Source organism: Pinus tabuliformis, chromosome 1_2, assembly GCF_031772625.1.
Source record: "Pinus tabuliformis cultivar Carrire ecotype Pingquan chromosome 1_2, CPIR1, whole genome shotgun sequence".
Taxonomy (NCBI): domain Eukaryota; kingdom Viridiplantae; phylum Streptophyta; class Pinopsida; order Pinales; family Pinaceae; genus Pinus; species Pinus tabuliformis.
Genome location: NC_142298.1, coordinates 1,230,978,636 through 1,231,004,255, shown reverse-complemented (window position 1 = coordinate 1,231,004,255; position 25,620 = coordinate 1,230,978,636). Strand labels below are relative to the sequence as shown.

The following is a 25,620-nucleotide window of genomic DNA, read 5'->3' as shown; positions in this document are numbered from 1 at the left end:
TAACACCCTGAAGATGAAGAAGGACACAGGAAAATGGTGTGAGTTCCATAAGAGCTCCACTCACAATACAAGTGAGTGTCAATCCAAGTAGTCACTGGTGGTCGAGCTGAAGGCTTCTGGATTAGATGTAGGTTCCAACTCTGAATCATAACTCGATAAGGGAACTGACAAAGGGAAGCAGATCATTGATGTCGAGCCTAGTTCCATTGTGGCCACTACCAAGATCTTGAAGATTGATCCTGAAGATCCAGAGGAAGGGGAACGCCTCTTCCAATTACAAATGTGGGTAAAGGGTTCTCCACTACAGTTCATTATTGACAGTGGGAGCCAAAAGAATCTCATTTCAGCAGAGGTCGTGAAGCGACCATGCCTAAATACTATAACACATCCACATCTGTAAACCATCAGGCGGCTTCAGCATGGATGAGATCTTCATTTCAGCAAGCAATGTCGCCTTCCCTATAACATCAAGCCCTTCACGGATGAGGTACTATCTGACATTGCTCCTCTTGAAGTTTGTGATATATCGTTAGGACAACCATACTTGTGGAAGTGACAAGTTGTATATGAGTCTAGACATCGCTACATGATTATTAATTAGGCTAATAAGTTGTACAAGATACCGGAGGTAGCCCCACCTACTTCCATCTCTTTGATCATTGCAAAGAAATGCAAACAGAATAGAAACAGAATGAGGGAACCAAAAGAACACTTTTGAAGCCTTAGAGTTAGACACAGACTCAGAGGATCTGAATAAAGCTCTCACCTCCAATGGAGGGATAACCGGTAATACGGGGCAAACCTCAAAAGAAACAGAAGAAACCATGATTAGCACAGAAGTCCAAATGAAGGAGCAAACAGAAGAACCCGAGGAGGATGTAGATATGCTCACCAGCGATGGAGGAAGCGATGATTTAGAACTGGAGGAGGTGCTAGCAAAGGAGGGAATAAACCTACCAGTCATGGCAGAAAACTGGAAGTCTCGAGGCATAGAAAATGTGCCAGAAGCAGAAATCAGAAAGGTTAATGAGCTATTCATTGCAAGGCAAAAAGCAGAGTTAGAGAGACAAAGTAGAAAGTTAGGTATAGCAAGAGGAGCTGGGAACCAGCCAAAGAGGCTTCTTTGCAGCTCAACAAGATCTAAGCAATAAAAGAAGAGAGGAAGGAGAACAAGCGATCAAGTTCTGCAGGAGCTTGGAATATTAATGATAAACTCAGGGAAGATGAAGGCTCTAGATGCCTTCCCATTTTACCAATAATTCTTCTAGTTAATCATGAAAATCATATCATGGAATGCAAGAGGGATAAACAACCAAGCAAAGCAGAGAGTTCTGAAAAGAAAATTTCAGAAAGAAAAACTGGATATCCTTTTCATTCAAGAAACTAAAAGCAGGAATAGAAGCATGGCTAACATCACAAAGAAGCTTGGAAACCACATTAATTACATGGAAGTAGAAAATCAGGGGCGAGAAGGAGGTTTAGTCACGTTGTGGGATTCAAGAATGTTTCAAGTCATATCAGCAGAAGCAACCAGAGCATTTATAGCCGTGGAAGCCCAACCCACAGGTAACTCTGAATCCTTCTTATGTATAAATGTTTATGGACCCTAGAAGTTAGAGGATAAAATAACCTTTTTAAATTCTCTGGCAAGTTTAATCTCTAGACATCCTTATTCCAAATGCATTATGGGGGGTGACTTTAACATGATAACCACTCTTCTGGAGAAGAAAGGGGGAATACGAAAACTCAGTAGGGATGCAAAATTATTCACAAATTTCATTGATAATGCTAAATTGGTGGACATCCCACCTAAGAGTGGCACTTATACATGGAATAATAGACGAGGGGGAGATAGGCTGATTGCCTCTCGTCTGGACAGATTCATCATCTCAGAGAACATCATTATGAATGGTATTCTAGTTGAGTCAGACATCCTTCCAAGTGGAGGATTTGACCACTGGCAAATATCTTTAATAGCAGCGATCCATGGCACCCCAAGGAATAAACCGTTCAGATTCGAAAAATTTTGGTTGGATCACCCCAACTTCCTCAATCTGGTAGAGAAATGGTGGTCTGAACCAGTGATTGGAGGTGGTTCCAAAATGTTTAACCTTCAGAAGAAACTAAGGCACACTAAAGCCAAAATTAAAGAATGGAACATTACAGAGTTTGGAGACATTTTTAAGGAAAAGACCTTGATAGAAGACAAACTGGAAGAGATTCACAAAGAGTGGGCTTCAGGGCACAACAGTGAAGATTCTGCAGATTAGGAAAGGGATCTAACTAATCAATGGAATAGATGCTGTCAGCAGGAAGAGACTCTTTGGAAGCAGAAATCCAGAATTCGGTGGCTTAAAGAGGGTGAGCAAAATACCAAATTGTTTCACAGATCTGCTCTAGATTACAGAAGTGCAAATAGAATTCTAGAACTCAAGAATGAGAATGGGGAAACTCTAAAGAATCACCAAGACATAGCGGCTTTACTAACTAGGCAGTTCAGCAGTATTGCCTAGGAACCGCTAGCAAACAGAGAGGATGCCATAAAGGAGCTCATCTCAGCCATCCCCCAAACTATCACCGGAGCCCAGAACTCACCTCTAAGAAGAGAAATAACCTTAGAGGAAGCAGAGGAGGCTGTCCGAAGTATGCCTAATGATAAGGCCCCTGGACCGGATGGTTTCACCATTAATTTTTATAAAGCCTGCTGGAACCTAGTGAAGCATGAAATATGGGAAGTTGTTGAGGACTCTAGGAAATCTGGTACCATCCTCAAATATCTCAACTCAACCTTCATAGAGCTTATCCCAAAGATGGAAGAAGCAAACTCTCCTGAGAAGTTCAGACCAATTGCTCTGTGTAATGTCATTTATAAAATAATTTCAAAAGTTATAGCTAACAGACTAAAGCCTATTCTTCTTGGCCTCATACCAGAAGAGCAATTCGGGTATGTAGAAGGGAGACAGATCTTAGACAATATTCTTCTAGCTCAAGAAATGATTCACACCCTGCAAACTAGGAAATTAGCAGGAATGCTAATGCGGCTTGATCTATCGAAGGCCTATGATAAAGTTAGTTGGCAATATCTAGAAGCCATTCTAAAAGCCTTCAGTTTTTGCAAAATATGGATCAATTGGATCTTAGCCCTTATTAAGTCCTCCATATTCTCAATCATTGTCAATGGATCTCCCTTTGAACCCTTTTCACCTACTCGGGGAATCAGACAAGGGGAATCTCTCTCCCCCTTCCTGTTTGTTATTCTCATGGAAGGTCTTAGCAGACTTATATCCAAAGCAAAAAGAGAGGGGAAAATCAGGGGCCTTCAGCCTATCCAATCTCTGCCAGCAACAACACACCAACAATTTGTGGATGATACGATGTTACATGGAACTCCCACAGTGAAAGAGGCTCTAGCTTATAACAAAATCCTTGATCTTTTCAGCAAGGTATCTGGAATGGAAATTAATTTTTCCAAATCCACGATTTACTTCTTTCACACTCATCCAGCTATTCAGAAGCACCTCTCTAATATACTTGGATTCAGGAAAGGGTGTCTACCTTCAAGATATTTGGGAGCACTGCTAACTCTCAAACCCTGGTAAAAAGTGCACTGGGAGAGAATTATAGCTAACCTGGAGAAAAGGTGCAAGCACTGGACGCATAGAGCACTTAATTTTGCAGGGAGACTAGTTCTCACAAAGGCAGTTCTGCAAGCTATACCTCAGTACTTACTTTCCATGCTGTCATCCCCCAAGGGCATCCTCCAACAAATAAGATCAATCCAAAGATCCTTTTTATGGAATGGTAATGGGGAGAAGAAAAAATGGGCGCTTGTAGCATGGCATAAACTCTGCAAACCAAAAATTATGGGAGGCCTAAATCTGGTGGATCCTTCAATCATAAACATGACTTGTGGTGCTAAACTATGGTGGCGATGGATAAAAGAGCCCCATCTCCCCTGGGCAAGACATTGGAAAGAGAAATATACCCCCGAATACAATAGTCATGATCTTATTAGGCTTCAGGAGGTTCCTGAGGGATCACCCATTTGGAATCTTGAATGGAAAAATCGCAACTTGGTACAGGAAAACAGTTTCTGGGAAATCTGGAATGGGCATTCAGCGCTTTTTTGGGAAGATTATTGGCAGCAGCTCCCAAAACTAGAAAAGCCCAAATTCGATCATCTCAAGTAGAAATGTCAACACGAAGGTCGTTACAGAGTTGACCAATACTGGAACTTGAACAACAGGGATCCCATCTCGAGAGAATGGATAAACTTCGAATTGGATAACAGCAATGGGGAAGATGACAGTTCAAAGCATCTAGTTGACCAACTACTCAAAAGGAAAATAAGGAATAGGGACGAACAGGACCAGCTTAGATGGGGAATGAAGGGTAACGGAAATTTCTCACTCAAGGAAGCCAGGGAACTGATAGGAACTGCAGAGCAAAGGGAGGTTTCACATTGGAGTCAAAACGTGTGGGACGACCTGTCTTGGCCAAAAATGAAAACTTTCCTCTGGCTTTTAATGAGGAAAAAAACCTTAACATGGGAAAATCTACGCAGCAAAGGATTTCATGGGCCATCCAGATGCCCAATGTGCATGGCAGAGGAAGAAACAATGAATCATTTATTTAATTCCTGTGACTGGGCTGGCCAGCTATGGAATTGGGCGGAGGGTATAATGCTAAACTCTAACAGAAATAGGGAGTCCATTCAGGATATTATACAAAATTGGCAAAAAAAATTCTCAAAAAACTCCAGAGTTAACAGCATTTGGAAAGTTATGCCCGGTTTTTTAACATGGACCATTTGGAAGGAGCGTAATAGGAGAATATTCCAAGATGAATATAGAAACACAGAGCATGCCATAGAAACTATCATGAGAAATATTAAACAGTTAATTCAAGTAAAAGTGAAAGAGGAAACTAATGAGAAGTCGTCATCTAGTGACTCATGGATTTTAAAACTCCTCCAGCTGCACACCAACCAGTGCATGACTACGTCGAGAAACTAGCAAAGCCCGCAGTCCGAGTCCAGTAGTTGGAATTACCCGCCGGTGGGATGGCTGAAGTTAAATTTTGATGGCGCATCCAGAGGAAACCCTAGGATGGCGGGTATCAGAGGAATCATAAGAGACCATAAGGGAGACATTCTTCATATTTACTACAAAGCACTGGGAGAAGGGACGAACAATGAAATGGAGTTTGCAGCTTTAGAACAGGGACTACGGATTCTGAAAGACATGCAGAATTATACAGCGGTGGTAGAAGGTGACTCGGCCCTGGTAATCTCTGTGGCTAAAAGAATCTATGGCGGAACCAAAGCAAGCAAAGCCATGAAGCATTGGAGATTAGCAAAGGTGACGGAAAACATAGCTGAGTTGATCAGCAGCATGAGAGGGTTAGTCTTCCAGGCAGTGATAACCAAAATAGGGAATGGGACTGCTGTTGGCAGAAAGTGAACTGCCCAGACTTGAAAAGGAAGTGCACCCAGTTGGCCGAACAAGACAAGGACAATGCCAACCGGGCTCAACCGGAAGGCGTTCTGACGCCAAGCCTTTTTTCATGATGAAGAATAAAGGAGTGGATACGGACATTAAAAGTTGGCAGAGAACAAAAGGAGAGGTAATTCCAGTGCGTTTATGGCAACAAAAGGGGAATAAAGGAAACAAATCTAATATGATGGGCCGCAACGATCACCACCGTCACCACAACAAGTTGGAGGACACATGGAAATTTCTGATTAGAAAAGGAGGAGGCAACATTGATGACAAAGGTTGGATACATCACTTGGAAAACACAGTTCAAAGCAGCAAAAATTATGTCAGTACATCCACGTCGTTTCGGGAGAATCGGTTGGGCATGAGCAATATCCTCCAGATCAACTATTTAGCAGTGAGTGGAGGCATAGCCATCAATAGAATTTTGCAGTGCATTGCTCTGGTTCATTTAGTTTCGGCTCTCAGTGCCAGGTCTTACGTTGCAAGTGTTAGGATAATTATGGAAGGTGACGGCTGCCGCAGTGCTACGGCGAACATGGAACTCAAGACAGCAACAGAAATGTATGAAACCAGAACCGCGTCGAAGAACAAACGCAAATTGTCTGAATTGGAGGCCTCGGTGAAAGAAGAAGAACGAAAGCGTTCGGAGGAGCATATCGTGCAGGAAGTAGACTGGATTCAAGATCTTGGCACAGTCAGTAAGTGTGCAACTCAATTTGTGCGTACTCAAGCGGAAAGCTGGAGGGTTAGAACCCTGCTGGTGCGGGCTCTGGATGCAACAAAAGATAGTAAAAGGCTCGCTCAGAATGACCAGGCAATGCCGGAGGCATAGATGAAAAGTCTATATGACATCTATGAAGCTTTGGATTTCAAAGTCACTGCAATGCATGAGATGGTTGACTCTCTGTCCAAGAAAGTAACAGTGCTCATTAAGCTCCTCAAGCAGACGCTCAGTCCAGAAGCAAGACAAGCTGGAGGCATGCCGCAAGAGAAGCAGGAGGATTGCCGCAACTATCACTCCCTGAAAGCAAGAGTTGATAGCCATGTGCTGGAATAGGCCTTGGATACGATGAGCAGGTTCGGGTAGTCACCTTAATATTTGTGTTTTGTTGTTATCTCTCATCCTTCTCACCCGGATGTTCATATATCCTGATCGGTTTTTCTTGGGTCTTCCAAAAATATGGGATTTTTGTCATTACCTCAGTATATGCAGGTTGAAGGAGGGCGATCCTCTTTTTAGTATCCTCTATTTACAGGCATTGTTAGATAGCAGGAAGAGCCACCCTGCATGGTGAGCAGTTGATAGTTTTTTGTGTTTTTTAGTTTGGGAATCAGAATGTTTGGCTTGTTCTCTTCAGGCCTCGATCTGATAGTGCGGATTTTTTGTACTATATGTTTTCTGTGTTAATATAAATATCTGACTTACACAAAAAAGATAATATAACATAACAAGACATTACAACATCTCTTCCATACTAGGTTGGAGAGTGTCTCTCATAAATGTAATAAAATTATATATATATATATATATATATATATATATATATATATATATATATATATATATATATCTATATATATATATATATATATATATATATATATATATATATATATATATATATATATATTGTGAAATGAGATATGGTTCTTGGGAATATGGTATTGATGAGTCATGGTATTATAACGAAGTCTAATTACAAGTTAATAATATCCATGATGAAGTGGGGTGAATATCCATGGTTAAAAATCTTGTTATATTGTAAATTTATTGTAAGTATGAAAGTTTTTATATGGTTCTTTGAATTTAGGATTTTGTGATTCATATTGTTACAAGAAATAAATTTACATGATTATTCATTAAATTTAATTATAATCTTTTTGTTTGTAGATTTAATAAAAAAACTATTATAAATTTAAATTAAAACAAAATATTTGATTGTGAAATTGATCCAGATGGATATTGGTGGCAACCTTCCTATTCCACCTAAACCCCACAGTCACTTTCATATGTTTCCTTGTTCATTTCAACGTTTACTATTTTTAGCAATTTTTTGGGTTCTAAACTTCTGGAGCAATTTTGACCCCCTAAACGAAATTTCTTTTAGGTCCGTACCAAGCCCAAGCCCATAACCATAGGCACGGGCTTGTAGCGAATCATGTAGTACTCAGAGAGACCTTTCCAACAAGGTATCATACATGCCAAATGGAGATAATATGTCCTTGTTACGACCCCTGAAAGTTCGCTGCCCAACTAACCCCAACGGGGTCCACAAACCCTTGGTGTTACATCTCCTGGGGTTAGGATTTTGGTGGTTTAAGATTTTATCATGTTTTCCAATAATAAAGAGTCTCTTGACCCTTATTGTAACACAGTTAAGAGGCATGTAGCTGTCACCTCTCTTCTCGTAGATAAGCTACCATCGCCCAAGCTATGTTATTTCCATTCTATTTGTAAGCATAGTTCAACATTTTTCTATTAATGAAATGAAGTGTTTTTTTATTGGATCTTTTTGTTTATGATTGTATCTGTAAATTGTTGCATTCCTCTTTAGGTTTGGATCGGTGGTATCATAGCGGTATGTTCTTTCTATGTTTCTCTTTGCATGCCCCCAATAAGGTTAGGGTATAAGGAGTTAGGGATTGATTTGGTTGAACCATTGCAAGATCATCCTAGAAAAACCTGATAACCTCCCATGGCAGAAGAAAAGAAAGATGAGGAGGTAGGAGATCCTTTCAAAATGTTGCTTGAGGAAGCCCTTGATCGACCGAGGGACACAATGATGCATAAATTTTCCTAGATCCTTCGATGGCTACCCATAAGCAATGCCACTTCATCCAGCAGACGCTCTGGAGGTGTAACTCCTTTTAAGGTGCAAGTTAACTTCGATATTCCCATATTTGTAGGTCTGATAGATGCAGACATTGTAAATAAATGGTTAAATATATTGGAATGATATTTCTCAGTTCATGACTTTTCCAATCAGGAAAATATGCTTTTGCACTTCTTAAAGTTGCCCCACACATCAAGGATTGGTGGGAAACCTACTACGAACAAAAGGACAAGAGTGAACCCTCTCTATTTTAAGCTGCACCCTCTCTATTTTAACCATGGGAACGAGACATTGAGGTGGTTGCATCTTTACAAGAGTGTTCCAGAATTAAGGAACATATACCATACACTCCTGGAAGGGAAGAAAGTTCCAAATTTTCACCTTTAGGATGCACTATTATGCCACCTAGGACACATTTGTTTTCCTTCAAGTAAGCGTGCGAAGATGATTTGGGAGGTGAACTACAATCGGGTCACAAAGCCTTTGTCAATATGTTGGTAAGTACATTACATCCTACACTGCATGCGCCATTGCCAAACCAACCATGAAGAAGGAAGGCCTGTATACTACTGTACCTACTCCTAACCGGACTTGGGAATATTTCTCCATGGATGATATGACGGGTCTTCCTTCTACTAAGCATGAAAACAATTTCATTTCATGGTTATCGACAAATTCTCTAAGATGGCCATCATGGCACCCTGCAAGAAGAGTATCACAACAGAGGCCACTGCTAAGCTATTCTTTGAGGATGTATGGGTACACTTTGGGATCCCACAGTCCATTGTCTCAAATCGCGATAACAGATTCCAGAGTGAATTTTGGTCAAGTCTATGGTCGATGTTGAATACAAAACTTACTAAGTCCATGATATTCCATCCCCAAATTGATGGCCAAACTGAGGTTTTCAATAGGATGATCATACACAGCCTAAGCATGTACAACTCAAAGCATTCATGCACATGGGATGGAAGTCTCCCCTATGACCAACAAAACTACAAAAAATCTCTCCACAGCTAAATGGACCATAACCACTTTCAGGTAGGTTTGGGATTTTAGTTATTATGCCCCATTGATGTGGCCATACCATTTAGAGCCACTTGGGTAGATTCGGCTCACGTTCAGTGTAAAGCTAAAAGGGCTAACAACTTCATTAATCGCAATGAACACATCTGCAAGTAGTTCCATGATGTATTGGATAGAACCAATGTTAGTTACAAGAAATTCCATGATCGATATCAAGTTTCACACAAGTTCTGAGTGGGCGACAAAGTTTGGCTACATTTGCAGAAGTAGCGCCTTCTTGGTCACCACCAAAAGCTTCGCTTGCTTCGATATGGGCCATACACCATCACCAAGGCCATTGGTGACAATGATTTCGAGCTTGGAATCCCACTGTTCCTTGGTCTTCGCCTAGTATTCAATGTAGATCGCCTTCAGGCATACTCTCCACCATTGTTGAACACATTTGACATTGCAGAACAACTCACACCAATAGTGCTAAACCCAGACTGCATGGAACATTCCACAAATGATTAGATCATGGACACACAAATCAATAACACTCACCAATAGAGGATCCAACTATATCGAGTTGTCAACACATGTCAACTCCTTCACTAGGGCAAGTGGTTCACCAGGGACCAGGTTCAATATAAATTTCCTCACCTCATGGAGGCTTTGCACGCAATGGGGACCATTGCTCCATAATGGGAAAGGAATTATCTAGGTGGGAATTGGTGGCCACTGACCTATTCCATCTAGACCCACTAATCAATTTCATCTATTTCCTTGTTCATTTCATCATTTGCTATTTTTAGCAATTTTTCAAGTTCTGAACTTCGAGAGTAGTTTTGACCCCCTACACAACATTTTTTTGGGTTCCGGAGTGGGCCCATAGTTGTATGAGCCTGGGCCTATGGAGAAACCTATTGTACTCAAAGAGACCTTTCCAACAAGGTATCGTACACGCCAAACAAAGATAATATGACCAAGTTAGGACCCCGGAAGTTGGCTTCCCAACTAACCCTAATGGGGCCCACAAACTCTTGGGGTTACATCTCTTGGGGTTAGTTTTGTGGTCTTTTAGGGTTTTATCATGTTTTCCAATAATAAATAGGCCCTTGAGCATCATTGTGACACATTTCAGAGGAATGTAGTCGCCACATGTCTTCTCAGAGATAAGCTACCATCACCAGGGGTATCTTATTTCCATTCTATTTGTAAGCATAGTTCAGTATTTTTCTATTAATGAAATGAAGTTTTTTTCAACTACATCTCTGTTTTTATGATTATATCTGTAAGTTTTTGAATTCTTGTTTAATTTCAGATAAAAAATGAGAGATGGATTTTGGGCATGTGGTATTGATGAGTGCCCATGTTATTGCAACAAAGGTTATTTACAAGTTAATACCTATAGTAAAGTGTTCATGAATATCATGGTTAACAATATTTTATATTGAAATTTTATTGTAAGTATTAAAGTTTTTATATGCTTATTAATTAAATCCGGTAATTATAATATGTCAAAGTGTACTTTTCTGATTCCCTTCTCCCTTTTATGTCTACTTCTCTGAATAAAATGTCTTATTCTCCAATGATTCTGAGTCACATTTCAAAGAATGCTTCATGAGTGCTATTCTGGCTGGCCAAATCTAGGGGATCAGGTCAATTTTGATTACAGAATCATTATTTCAATATATAAGGTAAAATGGATCTTAAATTATAGGTAAGTTATATATTTAATGTGATATGTGTAGAAATTAATTTTAGATTGAAACTACTATTTGTAATTTACTAAAACAATAGACTTGAATCTACTCTACCCATTAGCAGAAAGAATTAAACGATTGTGAAATCATGAAGCGTACAAGAGAAAGAATTCAATCAACACATTACACAATGATTTCCTGGGGAAGTACACAACTAAAAACCCTTGCTATTTGTATATTTCATTAGTCAGTAGATTACAATGCTTTGCTCAACCCTCACCAACCTTTGCACTATCTCTATCTGTCTCATAGGTTCCTAGACAAACCTAGGCCAATACTTAACCAATTTTTCAGTTTCCTAAGTACCTATTTCCTTTTATTGTTTCCTTGGGAATTATCCCCTATAAATTAGAGAAATTCCTCAATTAGAATTGTGCAATCCTCATAGGCTTTCCTATGACTGCATGCACCACTTGTACAATTCAAATGATTGTACAAATGATAGTACATTGTCTCTAAACTCCAATCTCAACTGGGTAACTTTTAGATCTGAGATGCATGATTTATTTATTTGTGAACCATCAGTTATCTGGTTTAACACATGAAGCAGCACCCACATGTCTCACCTCCTACTAGTTCATCGATCATTTGGAACTAGTTTAACTGACTTTAACTCAATTAAACTGAATTGATTAATTACAACTCAAATTAAATTCAACTAGGGCTCCTATAATGTACGAGACACTCTACATGACTTTAGTTAGACACTCAACTCGAATTAATTCATCCAACTAAGTCAGAATAACTTAGTTAACACGTACAAGTTGTCTTGTGATGTGGAATTCCAATTTTATTCCGAATTTAATTGAAGGAAAAAACTAAACTAGGATTTTCTTGTTGTATTTTGAATACTCCATTTGAACAAGAAAGGTATTATCAAATACCCCAATCCTTCCTCTATGTAACTTGAATTTTCATCTTGAAAATGCTTTTTTCAAAACATTTGCATCATGCTCCTCTGTAGGAATGTACTCCAACAACATGATTCTCATCTACACACAATCTCGTAGGTGGCGATACCAGATTCTTATATGCTTGGACTAATCATGAAAAAATGGATTATCAGAGAGTTTGATACAACTCTGATTGTCATAGTAAATTATTGTAGGATCCATGTGCTGAAAAAATAACCCAACAAGGATCTTCTTCATCTAGATAGCCTCACAAGTTGCTTTACTAGTAACCATGTTCTTTGATTCTGCCAAACTGAGTGCAACTGACCTCTGCTTCCTGCTATACCAAGAAACTGTTGTTGACCCAATATTGAAGATTCCCCCAATGTTCTATTTATGTTGGATGAGCTCCCTACCGAATCTACATCTATGAAGCTTTGGAGATTCACTCCCTCTGTCCATCTATACCAAAGACCGAACTAAGTGGTGCATCGGAGGTATCTCAACACATGTTTAGTTGCCTTCCAATAGAGTTTGGTTTTCTTAACCATTATGTTTGGTCGTGTGTTCACCAATTACATAAGTGAACCCACACGCTACCTGTAAATAATAGCCTCGACTATTTCAACTGAAGTAGAATCTTTCTTCCTCAAATTCCCTGCTAGAGGAGTCTCCATGGGTTTGTTTCTCTCCATGTGGTGCTTCTCCAGTATCTCATTGGCATAGTTTCCCTGAGAGACAAATAGTTCCTCATCTCCTTGCCAGAATTCCATACAAAGGAAATAATGCATTAACCCCAGGTCCTTCATCTTGAATTCTCTTGCAAGATCCTCTTTGCAATATTTTACTAGCTTCCCATCACACGTTAGAATTAAATCATTGATATATAATATTGTAATAAAAAATTTACCTTCAACTACAATGTGTTGAATGTTTTCATCTACTTAAATTTTAGTGAAGCCCAACCTAGTGAAATAGATGTCCATCCTAGTGTACCAAGCACGAGGTTCTTGTCACATTCCATACAGTGCTCACTTAAGTCTATACACATGTGACTCTCTATTAAATATCTTAAATATTTCTGGTTGTTCAATGTACACCTCTTCCTCAATCACACCATTGTGGAATGTTGTCTTCACATCCATATGGTGTATATTCCATTCCATTTTCACTGAAAGTGCTAGAATAGATATAAATGAAGAGTACCTTGCTACTAGAGCAAAGATATCCTTATAATCAATTCCCTCCACCTGAGAGAAACCTTTGGCCATAGATTTTTCCTTGTGTATCTCCACACTCCTATATATTGCTTGCATTGCCTTGTAAATCCATATGGGACTCGCCACTAACTTGTTAGCTAGTCTTGGGACCACTTCCCAAACAATATTTCTGATAATGGAATCATACTCTTCTACCATGGCATCAACCCATACTAGTTGTTTCACTGCTTCCTTGAATGAGGATGGCTCAATCTCTAAACTCTCACTCATCAGATTGATTTAGTCAATGTACCAATATGGTGATGTCCTCTGCCTACACCGTGATGTGGGTTCTCCCACATTCTCTCTAGCATCATGCATCAATTTTTCAACTTCTCTGGTGCACTTCATTCCATCTTTGGAAGAATATACATGAGTGGGTGCTTCCACTCTTTTCTCCTCTACATGTGGTTGCTCCACATCATCCTGAGGTTCTTCCTTTAGAGCTAAAATATCCTCATCTGCATGTAACTAAATCTCCCTCTCAATGGAACATCTCATGGCCTTATCTTTGTCACACTTCACATGTCTACGAACCAATGTCATTCTATGAGATGACATGTATACTCGATGATTGTGAGGCGTAGTATTGTACCCCACAAATATGCCCAACTGAGTTGTTGGTTCTAGATTTTTCCTTGCATTTATGGTAACATGACAATAATTTGATGAACCAAAGATCCTGAAATGTGCCACATCTGGTTTCTTACTTGAAAAATATTCCTCTGGTGTACTCATCCCAAGAATCCATTGAGGACTTATTTTTTGCACATACAGAATTGTGTTGCATACTTAAGCCCACAAGGGCAAAGGTAGGCCCTTCTCATGTAACATTTCCCATTCAACTCCCACAATATTTTTGTTCTTCCCTTCAGCCACCCCATTCTACTGTAGGTTATGGAGTGCTATTAAATCATGTTGAATGCCTTCTGATGCTAAAAATTTCTTGAGTTCATTCGATACATATTCTTCTCAAGAGACTTCACTTTCCTCTAAGTGTATTTCTCAACAAGTGCCTTAAATTCATAAAATTTAGAGAATGTTTGATCTCTCTTCTGCATGAATAAAATCTATCATTTATGTGAGAAATCATCTACAAATATTGCACAATACCCTTTCTTGGTCATGGAGGTTGTCGAGAAAGGTCCCCACACATCTGAGTGAAATCTTTTAATAATCGCTTGCGCTCAACTATTCTTATCATGAAAGGTGGCTTTGGTGTACTTCCCCAATGTACACCTTTTTCATGTATATCTCTACTCTAGTGCACACTTGGGAATTCCTTTAGAAATATGTTGCATGATCATCAAAGCTCCATGGTGCAACTGACTTAATCTTCTATGCCACAACTCATCAATGTCTCGGATTTGAACCTTATCTTCTTTTGTGCTCAAAGCAACACAATATTATACATCCAATTTGTAGAGGTTCTTCCCCTGAACCTCAATTTGCTTCACTTTTCCTGAGGTTATGTGGGAAAGGAAATCCTTTCCTTTTCTAATTATCATATTGTAGCCATGGTCCTCCAAAATAGAAATTAAAACCAAATTATTCTTCAAAACAAGAACATACATGACATCTTTTAATGTGAGAGGAGAACTATACTCCCTCTGAAAAAAAAACAATATAGATACTGATCGCACTATACCTTCCATCGAATCCCATTTCGATGTGCATATAGAAGTCCTTCTCCTCCAAGTTAGTAAATAATTCTTCATTTCCGACCATATGGAATGAGGCTCCGCTATCCATATACCACACACTACCCATCATTGATGTTACCATGTAAGCGATGAGGGTGAAATCAAAGTCAAATTTTAAAGCAAGAGCTTCACCTAGTTCTCCTCCTAAGGGATTCTTGTCAGCCTTCTTGTGCAGACACTTCGTGGTATAGTGTCCCAACTCATGACAATGAAAACATTTAATCTTCGAATATTCCTTCTTATTGCCACCCTGATTGGAATCTGATTTAGAATGGGATTACTTCCCTTGGATTTATTTTCCTTTCTAGCTAAGGCACAATTCTCCTCATCTTCATGCTTGGATGAGGATCCATCTCTGATGTTCCACCAAATCTCTTCTTGTAGCAAGTCAGACCCCAAATGCTCTAACTCTGGTAAATTCTCCCTCCCATTTACCAAATCCTAGTATTTGTGCCATCTCTTGGGAAGGCTTAGAAGTGCTAGGTTAACATGATCATCTTCAACATATATAACACCAACACTTCCAAGCCCATCCTGACATTGGGTGAACTTGGTCAAGTACTATGCTATTGTGTCTCCCTTCTCTGTCTTGATTTCCCTAAGCTTGTCCTTCATTGCTAGCTTCTTGTGGTCATTGTTGTTTTGAAGCAAGTCTATCAATGCCTTCAACATTACATATGGATTCTCCTTACTGTGGAGGTTCGAGAGAATATTATATCAAAATCCTTCTAGGATAATCCTTCTCACCTTTGTAACATATTTTCTCCACCTTTCCAGATCATGAACATTAGTTGTTGGAGGCTGAGGAATATCTGTGTCTATGATTTCCTTAAGCCCATTGTCTTCCAACACTACCTCCATAATGTCCTTCCAAGAAATATAGTTCGAACTACCCTCAATGGCATACTTGAGTCTCAATCCATAGAACAACATACAACTGACTCTGAAGAATGATACTTCAAATTTGATTTCACCTGCAAAAGGCAAACTCTTATTCTCCTCCTCTAGAGTGATTTCTTCTCTAATACCATGTAGAAATTCCTTGTAGATTAAAACTGCTAATTGTAATTTACTAAAACAATAGACTTGAATCTAATCTACTCACAAATGGAAACAATTAATCGATCACAAAATCATGAAGCACACAAGAGAAATAATTCATTCAACACATTACACACCAATTTCCTAGGGAAAGCCACATCTAAAAAGCCTTGTTATCTGTATATTGCATTAGTCAGAAAATATGAGAAGATTACAATGTTTTTCTCAAGCTCAAGCAACCTTTGCACTAACTCTATTTGTCTCGCAACTTCTTAGACAAGCCTAATCCAATACTTAAGAAACTTCTCACTTTCCCAAGTCCCTATTTTCTTGTGTTATTTCATTGGGAATTAGCCCCTATTAATTAGAGAAATTCCTCAATTGGAATTGTGCAATCATCATAGGCCTTCCTCTCAAAGAGTCCTACTAAGATTACAAAAATAAATAAATAAAATATTTATAAAATATTTAGATTGTGAAATGAGAGATGGTCTTTTAGGCATGTGGTATTGATGAGTCATGATACTGGCCCATGGTATTGTAACAAAACCTATTTACAAGTTAATAATACCTATGATTAAGTGGGTTGAGTATCACACGTAAAAATATTGTTATATTGTAAATTTATTGTAAGTATTAAATTTTTTAATAACTTTCTAACTAACTTTTAACAATTTTTAAATTATTTTATATTTTTATTTGTTCACATAATTTAACTAATTTCCATTAAATTTTGACTCAGGTCCTAAAGTTAAAATTAGCCGTTAGTCAAGATAGCCGTTGGGAGTCTCTGCTCACACTATTTAACATGCTAAGATGGATCTGTTTCTTCAACTTGCTCTGACGATGAACCACACTTGTTGGTTCTAAACGCATCGACAAATGATTTATCTTGTGATTTACGCCAAAGAATTTCTCGTAAACCTGATATGGATCACAAAAGCCTCAATTCAACAGATTAAGAATTTGTGTTGAATTTATTTTTGTAACACTGTGAATTCACTCTTCTTTATTGGGCATAGCACGACCCTCACCGAATAATAACCAGTCGTGTCTTTTTCAGAATTTGATGCTACTCTGAAATTTCATGATTTCTCGATTTTCATTCAACGACACAATGGAAGGCAGTCAATGGACTAAACTAACAGATGATCTGCAAATTCGAGTTCTAACCAGGCTTCCCATTTTGGACTTACGGAGATTATCGTTCACTTGCAGGTATTTCCATTCCTTGCTGTCACATCCTTCCTTTGCCGTTCACTACGATAGAAGCTTTCTCGGCCGCCCTATGTTCTTTCTTATCTCAGATTTTCTCGAGGAACACATGCAGTCCCCGTGTTTCAGGTCCATTATTTTGCAAGAAGGATGGCCAGCGATGTTCACATGGAAAAACCCATTGCTACGTGATTTACCGGATTACCAGTGGAGGAGGCACCTCACTTACGGCGATGGGTTCCTGTGTTTCGAGGGTTTCGTAGGGCCTAACTCTTTTCACAATATTTCCCATGAAAACACCAAGTTATTGGTGGTTAACCCTATCTTTTCTCAAGAGAGGCGGATATTGAGTCTACCCACCATGGCCAACTCAGTCTCTACGTTTTACAAAGGGATCGCCTTCGACCGACATAATGGTGTTTGCAAGCTTATATTATGGCACATGTCCGAAGCGTTTAATTTTGTGATGACCACTTTCGTCTACAACTTTAAGGAAAGCACGTGGAAGAGGATTCCCGAAGGGAATGGAATCCCTAATTATAGCGGTCCCCTATCTGTTTTACACCGTCCCCAACTTGTGTCTGAGCGTTACTTGTGTTGGCTTGCGCACTCAACTGACACGACTTCAGCGGCAAACAGAGTGTTGGTATTTGATGTGGAAGAAGAGATATGGATGGATGCAATTCCATTTCCTCCAACGCCGCAGGGTGACAGGTTGCTTTTGTTTATTTTTGAGCATAAAAAGGCACTCTGTATGATAAGCGTAACATATGAGAAAGGTGACATGATTTTGGTACTCTGGAAATTCCATATGGAGGAAAGAATCTGGAGACTCGTGGAATCAATTCCACCGCCTCCTTTTCGTTTTGAGGATGTGGTGGGTCCAGAGATGGCAGGTCGGGGATTCTGGGGAGCTGAGCATGAGGACTTTTATGGTCGCCACGTTTCCATCTATGACATGTCAAATCATGGTTGGGAAAATATGGGGGAGTTCCAACCAGCGATTGTCATGGAACCCAGCCTCTTTCGATTGGTTGATTAAAATATAATAATTCGGGAAGTCTCGTGCCCCAACTGCTCTTCCAAACCCTTTCAGGATACGTGAACTGGCAACAATAACACTGGTTGATTTTTTTATATAATGTAAATTTGCCATTGCAAATATCTCAGCAAGGCTGTTCTGTAAAAACTTATGGTATGGTATGGTATTATTCAGGAAGTTTTACGATGTAGAGTAGAAACGATAAAATAGGGTATTTAGGATAAGTATATGTGTGGGGTATGTATGTTATAATTTAAATGATAAAATAGGTTATTTAAGATAAGTATTTGTGTGGGTATGCATTTATAATATCAACATATATGTATATTATATTTATTGAAGTTAAATAGAAATATTGAAAATATATATCATTTTTTTTAATCAATGTACATTTTTATTGGATATTTAAAAAATTATTAAATTATAATGTTTAAAGTTTTGTATTATATATATATATATAGATATTTTGCTCATTGTTACTAATTTTAATTTGGTTTGTTTTAGTTAATGATTATTTAGTAATTAGAAGATATAAATGCATATAGGTTTATGATGTATAGCAGAAATGATAAAATAGGGTATTTAGGATAAGTGTATGTGTGGGGTATGCATGTTATAATTTAAATAATAAATCACTCTAATCTAAATTTTGAAAGAATGTTCAGATTATATTGAGCACAATATAATCTCTAGTGTAGTCATGTATATGGATAAACACAAAAATTCTCACAATATGCTATTCTAATGTAAGATTATGCATTTTGTTCTAATTAATGAGAAATATTTTTTTAAGAGGTTTTTGATATTTTCAATATTATATCGTATATTTCAAAATTTTAAAATATTGGAAGAATAATGTATTTAAGTGTTTCTAAGAAGTTTATTCCCAAAAATTTCCCCCAACTTGGTAAGTAATATATTTGTTAAAACTTGTGGATTGGATGCAAGGGTTTAGCTAAACTCTTTGTAGTTAGTGATTGTTTATATTACATATTATTTATTGGTATTAGTTTTTGGATTCACATGACACCTAGCTTATAATGTATAGGAGCATTAATTTTTATTAGGTGTTTTAAATATTTCTTTTTGGTTGACTTTCTAAAGGATCCATGTCATGTTTATAGATAACTAGGAAAGTGAGTGTTGGAGTAGATATGTAAAGGAAGACCATCAAAAGCATTGGTGAGAATAATAGTAGATAAGAAGTTAATGTGTTGTTTTAGAGAAATACGCAAGAACACAAATCATAATGTACATAAAATAAGTTAAATATTTTAAGATCAATAGAATTGAATTTGAACATGTGTAACTTATAACAACTGGAGAAAAAAATAGAGATGGATTATTGTTGTAAAAATAAATTCATTGGAACCCTAAGGGATAAAACATAATGATAGAGGAAGTGGGATATTAGGTTGGTCTTTAGATTGAGAATAGTAGATAGAATTTTTGTAATGTTCGTTATCGTTATCATTGAGGTCTAATAAGTGATTTTCACCTTGAAGTTTGACCCCATGACCTTATTTAGAGAGAACACATGAAAGATTGGATTAACCATAGAGTGGGTTCGATGAACAAACTTAAAGGCCATTAGTCTAATGTAGGGGATGATTATATAGTACCCATAGGACTTTCATTCTAAGTTATGATCTTGATTTGATCTTTAACTCGTGTTTGTCTATAAGGTTGAAGGAAAAGAAACACTTGTTCTTTTCTTACAAAAGAACAGTCTATGTGATGGAAGTTAGCTTGATGTTTCAATCCATGCTTAACCATGAAAAAATTGTCATTAAGTGTTAAGTGTTTCAATTTCTTTATAGATGAACTTTTTTTGGTTTCTTGACAAAGGATTTCACCATAGGCTACTTCATACGGTTTCATCTTGGTAGATCCAATGATGATAATTGGTATTGTACCACCATTTCATAAGGGAAAGCTATATGTGCATTTTTGTGGTTTCTTAGAAGGGAATCATTTCAAATAGATTTCCATACGCTTGCTAACCACTTTAGTATGACCATATATTTAGGGATGATATAGAATTCTCGTGTTAAACTAGGCACTCTAAAGCATAATCCTTGACAAAATTTGATGATGAATGTAAGCTCTTGATTTAAGGAAATGGTAAAGTAATGAACCCTCAAGCAATTTAGAAGAGAGTAATGGGTATGACGAAGCATAAAAAATAACATATTTGGGAAGGTCATAAAGCTCTTAGGTCATTTCCATACACCCTTGAAGAATGGAAAAGGTTTGTTGACGACATATTTGCCAAGTGGAGTCATGGAAAAGAAAACTTGGCCTATGCCTCAATCACTTAAATAGCCTCTCTGACCATATAAAATTCACTATTGAAATTGAAAATAACAACCAGCTTCCCTTTCTCGATATCCTTCTAACTAAAAGAGATGGGTCTCTTGGTTTCCAAGTCTATAGAAAGAAAACCCATACAGAAAGATATCTTCATGCAAATTCCCATCGCCACCCTAAACAGAAGATTGGCATCATTAGGACCTTAACTACTAGGGTGGCCAGAATATATGATGCGAACCATCTAAATGATGAGCTTAACCATCTTCACAAGGTGTTTGACTTAAATCGCTACAATATAAATACCATCAAGAAAGTCATGCACCTATCCCTAAACAAGATTAACAATGATATTGAAAATAAAAAGTTATCCACTTCGAAAGTCTCCCTTCCATACATAAAAGGCACCACTGATGAACTCTTTAAAATTCTTAATAAACATCACATTAATGTAGTATTCACCCCTGCTAATCCCATCAGACAATTATTCAAATCAGTCAAGGATCCCATAAACCCTAAACTTCGAAAAGGTGTTTATGTGATTCCTTGCCCATGCGGTAAGGAATACATAGGTGAAACGGGTAGGTCTCTTAATATTAGAATTAAAGAACACACTGCTGACTTAAGAAGAGAAAGGACCTCTAAGTTAGCCTTAGCTGAACATGTTCACTCTTCCTGTCATTACATCTACATGGAAGACGTCAAACTTGTTAGAAAAGAAGAACACTATCTCAAAAGGAAAATCAAGGAAGCCATTGAAATAGAAAAAAGGAAGAATAACCTGAATCGGGACGATGGATTAAAACTAAGAAACACTTGGAAACTTTTACTTGAAACCTTAAAAGCCAATAATTAACTTTGTTCCCTTAAAAAACCTTAAAATAAATAAATAAATAAAAGAAAATAATAATAAATTAATAAATTATTTAAACAAATTAATGAATCAATTGAACCAATTATTTAAAATAAAATTAATAAACATAATAATTAATTCTATAAATAATAAAATTAATCAAGTAAGTTATCCCCTTAAATAAATAAATTAAAAAATAAATAAATAAATAATTTAATTAATTAATTAATTAATTAAAAAAGATAAGAGCCGACCTATTTTCTTATTTCTTTTCTTTAATAACCTATATATACACCATAATTATAGCTCTTGGATACATCATTAAGATCTTAAAAATATCTACTGACACATCCTCCCCTGATGATGGACTCACTTGGTAGTCCGAAATGTTGGGTTCACAAAACTCTACAGCAGGTCATTCCTCCTCTATCTAAAACTTGCATCACCTATATGGATTCATTATTTAACAAAATGATCATTGTGCTTCCTCAAAATCTAGCGTCTCTTAAAGAGGGAAACCCTAGAAGGCATAAATTATACCAAGAGACAATAATGGGGTAGTGGCCCACTTTTTTCATGTGGAGCTTGCGTGTCTTCCTAATTCAAAAGTTTCGTTTCAGCAGAATTTGGATCTTGGTTCCTGACTAGGGGGTGTGGGGACAAGTTGCCCCCCCCCACCCCACTATTTTTACCAAGGGGTCCAAGGGGGCCAAAAACAACCTTTTATCCCCTCATGGTGGGGCTCAAGGGGAAGCACCCCTGAAAAAAAATTGAGAACAAAATTGTGTTGTAAAATATTGTAATTTCATAATCAATCTTGGTTGTGTTACCACACAATCTACAAGGGCCCTAACGAAGGGAAAACATAAAGGGAAACTACTAGACTAAGTGATAACAATAATAAAATGACCTATTGCCACCTAAGTCAAATTCCCATCCGCTTTATGGATGTTCACTAATGGGAGGAGTCCTGGTAGGAAGGGGAATAACTTAGAATGAATAGATCAAGGTTTTGGGGTGACATTAATAATGGCTTAATGTTTTAAAGAAAGACTTAATAAATATCAAGACCTAAGGTTTTATATTTCTAAAGATCAAGGCTCTAAGTGATGGAGAAGGATCTCTCAAGATAGCCTTATGTGATGTTTTAACACTTCTAAAAAGTTCTTAACTCTTTTTAAGAGACCTAGAAAATACTCGCACTAGACTTAGGGTTTAATGAATAATCATGGGAGGAATTTTTTCTAAGGAACTCACTAGTTCAAGGCAAGGGATGAGAAATGGTTTCTTCAAATTTATTGCACTAAATACTATGGTTAGACAACCCTAAAGAAATCTACCTATCCAAGGAAATACAAGCTATGTTTCCCTTCTAAGGCATAATAATTTATGGATGGATAACCGTGAGAAATCCTCCAAAATTGCAGACCCTCTGAGCAAGACTTAAAGGAGCCTTCTCCTATTTAAATCCAAAAATTCACTCTCTTCGGTTAATGGTGTCCTAAATTTGTTAGATAATCCATAATTGTCTTCAAGGAGGTTAAAATATGATGCCCTGGATACCACCTTCCGTCAATTACCTATTAGAATATGGATTTTGTTCGAGGAAAATAAAATTTCATCTTTGGGAACATTCATTGCATGCTATACCATGAATAACATATCCAGGAGCCAACCAAGTAGCTTTCAAAATTATCTTCAATCAAATTAGGGCATAATAACGTTTACTCTAGTTGTAGCAATTACATACATTAGGTAATTTTCAAAGAAAGATTTCATCAATAAGAGAACTTGCAAAATAGTCATGCAATTATCCATCCATATTCAAGAAGTAGCCCCAAGACGAGATTAAAAATCAAGTCCAAATATTATAGTTCATGCTAGATACTCCAAAGGATCAAACAAAAAAAGTGCAAAATTTCTAAAGACGGCCTAAAATCCCAAGTGATGATGATGAGTCCTCACAAATGAAACTCACTTTTTTTAATATGAGTCTCTCTAAGTCGAATTAGCCTATGCTAGAAACAAGTGTTGGTCACAAGCCAACCAAGTATCTATCATGAGTTATGAATTAGCCATCCATATGAAAGTTGAGTTGATGATGTCATGCTAACGTAGGGCCAATGGAGGGCTACAATGAGTCTTAAGTGCCAAAATGAGAGAGAGGGATCCATAAATGATGGACAATAGGATGATTCCTTAGTCTCCATGTAAGTCATCATGTGGTGCTCCAATGTGGTTTCGGTACAAAAATGTTGGTCTCATGCATCTCATGATGATAAATGAGCCTGTAATGCTCCAATATGAGGGCTCTGAAGATGGTTCCTATCATCCCGTGTCCCAAAGGTGAGAAAATCCTCATTTGGTCCTTGGATCAACTACCATTCCATAATGGTATGCCGAGTGGACACACTAGTCCAGGTGCATCATCTCACAAATAATGTGGGAAATAAACAAGCTATTAAAGGTGTTGAGGGTGCCCATGATGTGAAATAATGCTCTAGACATAATAGGAGTTCAATGGCTATCAACAATTCCACTAGGGGAGTCAATATGATCCTTTGGTGGGTTTAGGCCACAATTAAGTTGCCTAACCCATGATAAAACCACCTACCAATTACATATTGCCAATAACATACAAGATATGATGTTCTTTCTCACGATTAGGTATAGTAAATCATTGGTGCATCGAAGTGAATCAACCTTGTTAATCAAGGGCACATCGAGACGTCACTTGTACAAGTGTTATTTCCCTAGGTAAGAGTGACTAATAAAAATCAGTATTAGTTGTTCTCGACTTTTAAGGGGAAAAACAGGTCCAAGTTACATCATGCACAATATTTTCCATGTTTTGACAGTTGTATCTGACACAATATATCATGTTTGAATGATTTCTAAATAGTAGTACAGTGGCTAAGTGATTAATTGTACCTTGAAAATTGCATGTGAACTATTATGAAAGCTATAATCATTTATATCTTCTCATTTAGTAATAACAAAAAAAATTAGTCAAGAAAAAAATATTATTTATCTTTACCATTTCCATTTTAATCAAATACAAACATGTAAAATTATAACCAGATATGCACACACCTTATTATGTAATATTATTTATCTTACCATTTTCATTCTAATTAGAAAGCACACACCTTCTCTTTTTCCTATTTTTTATTGGACTTCTGTAACAAGGATTGAGAAATTATTTTTGAAATAATGTGAATTCACTTTTCGCAAAGCACACCCAGTCATGTTTTTTTTCCTAAATTTGATGCTCCTCGATCCTTCTCAAAATTCAACAAACAATATGAAATACGTCCATGTAGGTTAATGCTTCTAATTACAAGATGACATGTAATTTCCATTACTAGGCATTCAATTTACATTTTAATCGTTAATATATATGAGCATGCCATCTTGTCCCTATTCTTACGCTAATTTTGTGAAGAAGATTGGGAGATAATTTTTGGAAAAGTGCGAATTCACTTCTCTTGATTGGGAAAAGCACTACCCTCAGCTAATAATAAATATATTCACAGTCCTGTCATTTTCAAAGTTTGATGTCACTTGATCTAAATTTCATCACTTCTCGAAATTCATCCAGTAACACTATGCAATGCAGTTAATGGAATAAACTACCGGATGATTTGAAGATTCGAGTTATAACGAGGCTTCCAAGTTTGGATTTACGTAGATTATCATCCACTTATAGTTATTTCCATTCCTTACATGCCAGATCCTTCGTTTGTCGTTCACTAGGACAGAAGATTTCTCGGCCACCCTATGTTCTTTCTTATGTCATATTTTATCGAGGAACACACACATTCAGCATATTTCAAATCCATTATTTTGCAAAAAGGATGACTAACGATGTTCAAATGGAATAACCCGTTGCTACATGATTTACTGGAACACCAGTGGAGGAGGTCGATCACTTACGTCGATGGGTTCATGTGTTACGAGGGATTTTTTTGGGCCTAATTCTCTTCACAATATCTCCATGGGAACACCAAGTTATTAGTGCTTTACCCTCTCTTTACTCAAGAGAGGCAAATATTGAGTCTACCCACCATGTCAAACTTTGTTTGGAGGTTTTACATAGGTATCACCTTGGACAACATAATCGCATTTGCAAGCTTATATTATGGCACATGTCACAAGTGTTTAATGTTGTGATGACGAGTTTCCTTTACAACTTTAA

General features: G+C 37.4%; 2 protein-coding genes across 2 annotated transcripts; both read left to right on the top strand.

Annotated features, from left to right (window-relative positions):
* Window positions 1-1,685: 1,685 nt before the first annotated feature.
* Window positions 1,686-2,270, top strand: LOC149210686 (uncharacterized). The gene has a single exon (XM_089399050.1). It carries the CDS (start codon window positions 1,686-1,688, stop codon window positions 2,268-2,270), a length of 585 nt encoding a protein of 194 aa, XP_089255176.1.
* A 14,849-nt stretch (window positions 2,271-17,119) lies between these two features.
* On the top strand, window positions 17,120-18,259 carry LOC149210685 (putative F-box/LRR-repeat/kelch-repeat protein At1g11620). Its single transcript, XM_089399049.1, has one exon. The coding sequence runs from the start codon at window positions 17,120-17,122 to the stop codon at window positions 18,257-18,259; it is 1,140 nt and encodes a 379-aa protein (XP_089255175.1).
* The last annotated feature ends 7,361 nt before the right edge of the window (window positions 18,260-25,620 follow it).